At 36.4% G+C, this 7,817-nt stretch overlaps 1 protein-coding gene across 1 annotated transcript; it reads right to left on the bottom strand.

Annotated features, from left to right (window-relative positions):
* Nucleotides 1-4,936: 4,936 nt before the first annotated feature.
* Nucleotides 4,937-7,002, bottom strand: LOC119667777. The gene is made up of 2 exons (XM_038077089.1): nt 6,979-7,002; nt 4,937-6,019 (listed from the first exon to the last, which is right to left on the bottom strand). The coding sequence occupies exon 2, from the start codon at nt 5,833-5,835 to the stop codon at nt 5,380-5,382; it is 456 nt and encodes a 151-aa protein (XP_037933017.1). The 5' UTR covers nt 5,836-6,019; nt 6,979-7,002; the 3' UTR covers nt 4,937-5,379.
* Nucleotides 7,003-7,817: the final 815 nt, after the last annotated feature.

Below are 7,817 nucleotides of genomic sequence, written 5' to 3'. Positions count from 1 at the left end.
TCCCAGTTTGTCTTCCTGGGATTACGGTGAGATTGCTTAGCTACCATGGGAATATTCATCACAAACATGATATATCTATGATCAGAGAAGGAGTTCCTGGTTGAAACTCTCCAATCATTGATCGTTAAAGAGCACGAAGTCGAACAAAGAGTAATATCTAAAACCTCTTCCCAGCCTACACGATCATCCGTACTCGGAAAAATGAAGGTGGGAGTGTTACCCTTATTACATACTTCTAGATTACATTTTAATATGATTTTATATAAAAGAGACTCACCTCTATCGTTAATTTCCGAGCTTCCCCACAAGGAGTGCCGGGCATTGGCATCACAACCCATCAGCAAGGCTAGCTTCTCGGTCTGCGCGAAATTTTGGACTAGTAGTACCCCCTCTGGAGGTGCCTCATCATCGTGTGGCATGTAGGCGGATGTTACCAAAATCGCAGGTTTTAGCTTCCGCTCTATCCGGATGGTGGTTATATCTAAAGAACTTAAGTGAGAGCAGAGAAAAGCATTAAGGTGCGTTTTTGCTAAAATGCACGATCTAGGGTTACCCTGTCCTTTGTCATAAAAAAGATTATACCCATTGATGTTGAGCCCTTTGACACATGAGCTATGAACCCAGGGCTCTTGGATGATGGCAAGGTCGATGTCCTCCTCCCTGAGTAAGACAGCCAGATTATCCGTGGCACATTTAGAGTGTTTCAGGTTTATCTGCACGACCTTGGCCATTAATACATCAACAAGGTTTGCTATCGATGATGAGGTCATCTAGCAGCTTACTAGTGCCCTCAACCTCATCCAGAATATTATCCGGTGGCGCGTTTTTAAAGATTTTAATTTTTGCCTTCCGGATGCCGTAACGCAGCTTGCAGTCATTAGCCTCAATGACTGGCAAGCATTCTTCGTTGATAAGAAGTAAGTACGATTGGCTGTGTTTTTGCGGTTCTTCGGTCTTGAGAACCGACCAGTCTTCCATCAGGATTTCTGGATTTTGTAGCTTTAGCTGCTGCAGAATAAGGTCAGGAGGACCAAGGTTTTTGGGTAACCATACGCGCGCTCGAGGCCTCGATGGAATTTCCGCCGCAGGGACAAGTTTGAGCTTTAAACAGTCCCAGTTCTCATTAATCTTAGTGATCGCCTTGCTGAGAAAACTCCGCGACTACTCGTCGTCGCATCTGATCACTCGGTGACCACGGACGATATCTGCGCAGTCAAAAGAAGGAATGGACCCCGGATTAGTCATGAGCTCAGCCATAACCAATTCGGACAGTTTGGTCTCAATCAGCGCCCACCTCTCCATCAGCAGCTTGCCGTTAGAGTTGTGTTCGTCGATCAAGGCCACACTGAGATGGTCTCTCGCCACTTCACTGAAGGGACGAGAAGCTTGTGCCGGTCTTGACATTAGCTTTCCATCCCCCGTTCCATCTTTGTGCCGCTTCGCCTCCTTGCCGGGATCTTCCTGAGATCTGTTACGCTTGCCGCCATCTCCGACGTTCTTGCCGGTGATAACAGACTGGCGCAGACCTTCATCATGAAGATACTCCTCCACAATGGCGCGGTATTTAACAGCGTCGGCTTCGTCTCGTTCATGGACCTTGCCTTCTTTTTTATTGCCCTCAATTTTCTTTAGCATAAAAAGCGCTCGCTGGTAACGATTTTTGCGTGCCATGTTGGCCGTTTTTTTCCGAGATTTTGTATTGCCCTTACTGCTTAGACTGGCAGTTTTAAGCGTTGGCGTGCGGTTGGCACTCGGTCTACTTTGACTGGTAGACGGAGTGCCGTCGATTTTTTTGGTTGTTGGTTGGATTGGATTAGACGCCGGTGTACTGTGACTGGTACAACCGGTATTGGAATCGGCAACGATCTCGTCGTCCGATTTCAACAATTCGTCCTCCGTAAGTTTGGTGGGTTTATACTCTCCAGCCACGAGTTCCGAGACATTGTCGGGAGAAATCATAACATATTCATAATCGTCCACCTTACCCGGTAAGACAGGCGCGGCGGACCCGAGGATATTTGGACGAAAGAAGCGACCACCACAGCAGCGTCCCACACCATGGCTAGACCACAGTTACTCCCCAAGGCGGTCATATATTGGAGAGGCTCCGCACAAACACAGTCGGACAGACCCCTTGACTGCAAACCTACTCGGTGAGCACGGATCGCGTAACACTCCCGAGTTAAGGGGACCTTCAAACCATGATCAGAAAGCATTGAGTGGTGTGCAGCTATTAAAGAGCTAAGGACAATCACTCAATTCCTCCTGATCTTAGCTGGGCACCGTCCTGACAACGTACAGGACGAAAAAAACTGTGTGACCCATTTCCAGACGGCACCCTCGTGGAGGGTTCAGTAGAAGGATTTTTCTGCCATCCATTTCTTTTTCTGAAGACAACATATTATTAGCATATAAAAAGGGTCTAAACGTGAACTACTTATTAGCCGTATAAACCCGAGGACTTTCCATGAAGCGAGAGAAATCGCTGAAGACCTAGTCTTCCCAGACCAACACCAGAGTATACTCCATTACCATGGTAATAGATCACAATACAACAATCGAAATATGTTAACTATGCAATGCGAACTAAGTACATTCGTCATAGCATACCCAATAGTAACCAAAGATGCTAAAACCATTGCCACAACGTTAATGGAACAGTTAATATTAAAATTCGGTATATTTAAAACTCTAAAATCTGATAGAGGTACAGAATTTTTAAACGAATTAATGACTAGAGTAACAGACCTTATGGATATTAAACAAACATTCTCAACACCCTATCATCACGAAACAGTTGTCATAATAGAAAGAAATCATAGAGTACTAAATGAGTGCTTATTAAATTTCGCAAACGAAGACAACTGGGATAAGTGGATACCGTACTATACATTCGCGTATAATACCACGCCCCATGTCGACACTGGATACACCACATAAGAATTAGTGTTCGGGAAATTACCTTCACTACCAGGCGAAAAGTTAAATTCCACGAAAGGAAATTTCAATCTAGATGACTATGCTAACGAACTGAAAGCCTTAGACTATCCCTTAATAATGCGAGAACGATAACTATAGAAGTTAAAAACAAAAGACACCTAGAATCAAAAAGTAGTAGGAATCCTACTAAGGTAAAGATAGGTGATAAAATATTGGTAAAAGCACAGAATAGACGTAAAGGTACAAGTCCATACATAGGTCCATATGAAGTAGTGTGTAATTTAAACCCAAAAAGCCACTATTAAATATTTTGCCAATTAAGTAATTTGACTCGTCTTTGTGTCATTTCTTTATGACAAATATTCTGCTGCACTTCAATATGCGCTTGGCTATTTGTATTTCCATATTTAGAACTGTGTTTTCCGCAATCATATTGCATGCAATGCAAATGCAATATGATCACCCGTAATACTTCCATTTAAAAAGTGTGTCATTGAAACACATGGTAATTGACCAATAGAATACGTAGGTAAAATTAGAATTATATACATTATCTTAACCAATAGAATTTAAGTATATAAAATTTATGTTAGTAAATAAGAAACCGAATCGTCTTGGTTCGATATAGAAAAAGTAGAGTTAGTCTTAAGTTGGTCTTTAGTGAGTCTCAATGGAGTCTCAAGTAGAATCTTGATTCAAATAAAAAGTGAATCAGAAAATGTGGTCTTATTATAGTATAATAAATACAACTAATAAATAAATGATAAGAAAATAAACCCAGTGTTTTAATTATAATATAAATTAAGAAGATATAAATATAAGAAGATACTTTACAGTTGTTTTCGATACATCTTGCTTTGTTGAAACTACCTTCTACAAGCTTGTTGTATTTCTCGATCGTAAAGTCGATATGCTTTTGCTGTTAAAGAATATCCGACGTACACATATTCTTTGCCTTTCGCACGAAATTTGTTGCGTTGCATTTTATCTAAGGCAAACGCTCGCGAACCGAAGCGTTCTTACATGCTTGACTAGGGGTTTCCGACCACTCCATTTTTCGAACGGCGTTATATCTTCTAATGAATTAGATGGTGACCGATTACGTAAATACGTATCTATAGCTACCGCTTCAGCCCATAACTGCTCCTCTAGATTCGCATGTACTAGCATGCTTCTAGCCATTTCCACAACTGATCTGTTTGCTCTTTCTGCAACACCATTTTGTTGCGGTGTATATGATACATTTAATTGTCTTTTGATACTCGAGTCACTTAAAAACTTGTTAAATTCTTTATTTAAGTATTCACCGCCATTGTGACTACGTAATGCTTTTATTTTATTTTTTGTTTGACAATCGACTAAACTCTTAAATATTTTGAATTTTTTCAGTACTTGGTCTTTGGTTTTAATGAAGTAAACAAAGACTCTTCTGGAATAATCGTCTATAAATGTCACAAAATAACGGGCACCATCAACTGACGGTACGTTTATTGGACCGTATACGTTCGTATGTACAAGTTCTAATAAATCTTTTGTAACTCGTTCAGCTTTTTGCGATAACGGCACTGCACTTATTTTGGTTTAATGACATGTGTAACAATTTATATCAGAAGAAAAAATTCAAATATCAAAACCACGAACTAAATCCTTATTTGAAAGCTCTCTTAAACTTTTAAAATTTAAAAGGCCGTACCGATTTTGCCATTTTATCGCATTTACATTTTGTGTGCAAAATAATGATTCGTGTTTATTAGTGATTAGTATAAACAAAGTGTTGCACATTTTTGCCTTTAACAATAGCGAACCGTCTTTTGTTTTAATTGTAGCTGTATCATTTTTAAACAAAATTGAATATCCAAAACTTAGTGTTTTAAACACTGAATAAAAATTTATTTGTAATGATGTAACATAAAACACATCCATCAGTTTTATTTTGCATTCTGTATGAAAAAACAAACACAATTATTTCCACACACGCAAAAGTTTATGTATTTATTTAATTTACGAAAATTAGACTAGAATAACTTATAAATTACTTATATTTCGCGAAGCCAAAGAAAGCGTGCACACTCTGCCAGTATCCAAGTACGAAGAAGGAGAAAGAAAAAGCAAAAATGAAGCCAAATTATTGCTTGTCAGATGTTAAAAATGCCACTGTCAAAAACTATTAAATGGGTGATGCCATATCGACTGGTTGCTGTGCCAAATCTCAAACACATTCACTTGTCTTTATTTTTACCGCGCCTTTATCGGGTGAGTTTACAACATCACCTTTTGATCGTGTTCAACAAACGACACGAACATACTCTTTTCATAACACATATGAAAAGTTGCGCCACTATCTACATACCATGTATTTCTGTTTATAACGATATCATTACTTGCTGCGAACACAGAAAAAGAAAGTTTTTGCTTATTGTTGTCAAACTGCTTATTGCTCTATTGTTTTGATCTGCATTTTGTTGCTATGTGGCCGCATTTGCCACAGCGAAAACATTTGCCGCTAAACTTCGTTTCATTTTTTATTTCATCCGCCTTTTCTTTGTTTTTACTTTGTTGCTTATTCTGCACATAGAGCGCTTGCTGTTGTGACTCACTTTCATCTCTTTGTTCTCTTCGCGCTCCTTCTTCTAGAAGTTTAACCTTTATGACGTCAAACGTACGTAACGAATCGCGTGTTTCTATGGCGACTACGAAATTTTCATATTTTACAGGCAAGCTAGAAAAAAGCATGGTGACCTTGAGTTCTTCGTTAAGCGTAATGTCCACTTGGGCCAGTTTATCAATAACATCGACAAACGAATTGATAAACTCCGTCACACTGTCACCATCAGACATACTAAGGGCCAGCAATTGCTTATACAAAGCAACCTTTCGAACTGGACCACTTGGCATATGTACTTCGCGTAACTTCTGTCATGCTGAACTCGATGTAGGGCATTTTTTTATATAGTTTATCTGTGACGGATTTACATTTAATATTGTATTTGCCAAGGCTTTTTCATCCAGTCTGTCTCAGATAGCATCATTATCATCTTTTTTTGTTAGTTTACCGCAAACGACATTCCACAAATCTGCACTAAATTATATGAAAAATATATTGAAAAATTTATGATATGGCGGTATATGTTAAGCAGTTTACAGACGAAAATAAAGTTGTTTATATGCAATATATTTGATAATTTTAGAAAATCTGTCTACTCATTTTTAATGATTTATATACTAAAATATTCTAGAATATGTGTATTTTTCAAAAAAGTACCGTGCAACATTGTACCCTTTCCTAAAATTTATAATTAATTAAATATTATTAGTATCCCCTAACACAAAATATAACAGCCAACAAATGCCTGCAACAGAGTTCAATGCATTTGTGAATATGCTTCAAAAGTAGTTTTTGTTAATATCTTTGTTGTTTGTTACTTGGGTTTAATAATTCTTGCATCAATTCATATGAAAAAAATATAAACAATTTAAAAAAAAACCGTGCAGTATTGTATTACTTCTTATTTTTTTTAATATATATTGAAAAATGTATGATATGGCGGTATATGTTATGCAGTTTACAGACAAAAATTTAGTTTTTTATAAGCAATATATTTTTAAATTTAATTTAAATATTAAATTCATTATTATTTAAATTAAATGTTATTATTATCTCTTTAACACAGAATATATCCGCCAATAAATACCTCTAACAGAGTTCTTTATTAAACTTTACAGTGGTGTTGAGTTTTTAGCATTGCACAGCTTTTCATCTGAATCTGTTATTAGAATGGTGTTAGTTAACATACATTTTATTCGTAAAAACACCACTTTTTTAAACATATATAATTAAAAAACGTTCTACTGGATTTTTGTGAAATTAGTTTCGTTTGAAAGAGTGATCAATCTAGTTTTAGGAACTTTGAGCGTGCAGGTTGTACCTCCTTCGAAATTTAAATAAAATGCACTTATATCGGAACATGTGCAAAATATGTACTTATTTTAATAATATTTTTATGTTCTAGTTAAAATACTGAAATAATTCTTGTTTACCTGGTTTCGTGAGCATTTTTTTTATACTTTTGCATTTTACATATTTTAAAAAGTTTGAAATTTGACGAGTTTAGAAATTTAACTTTGACATCAAATTTCTCAAAATTTGTCTACTCGATTTTTATGTTTTTTTTCTATTGATAGCTTGATTAATTCGCTATTAGATGTATTTGCGTGCAATATTGTACCTTTTCTAGATTTTTCTAAAAATAAATTTTTTCAAAAAAAGTCGATTTTGGTCAATATATTTTTTCCCTATAATTTGAAAAATACGAATCGTATTTCAAATTGGTAAATGCCAATCAAAAGATCTTTCAAAACTCTATAAGAATAATGCCTTTTGTTTAAGTTTAATTCCTTATATTTACGAAAATATCCTTTTATAAAAATTTTTTGAAAATACAGCTCTGCGTTTTTCAGCAACGTTGCCAACTTGGCACTAGCAAAATTTTGACAAATCCATGGACAACTTGCAGAATTACTTAAACGCAACGCTTTAATGGTTAGACAAATGGGGAATTCAAATAAATACAAATACAAATAAATACAAAACAGTACATGTCATCTACACGAATATGATCTAAAACGTATAAAAATTAACAATGATGAAGTCTTCACACACACGAAGGCAATTACCTTGGTATTACTATTGAGAGCAGATTAACGTGGAAAGACCAGATCAAAGCTAAAAGTAATGAAACTAAGCGTCGCTTTTGACAATTGTACTGGTTACTCTGCTCAAAATCAAAACTAACAGTGGAAAATAAGCTACTAATATATAAAACAGTAATCGCACTTATATGGAGACATAGAGCACAGCATGTAAATGCATCATACAA

Source organism: Teleopsis dalmanni, chromosome 1 (assembly GCF_002237135.1).
Source record: "Teleopsis dalmanni isolate 2A chromosome 1, ASM223713v2, whole genome shotgun sequence".
In the NCBI taxonomy this organism is placed as follows: domain Eukaryota; kingdom Metazoa; phylum Arthropoda; class Insecta; order Diptera; family Diopsidae; genus Teleopsis; species Teleopsis dalmanni.
The sequence above is the reverse complement of the archived record's forward strand: the minus strand, read 5'-3'. Positions and strand labels throughout refer to the sequence as shown.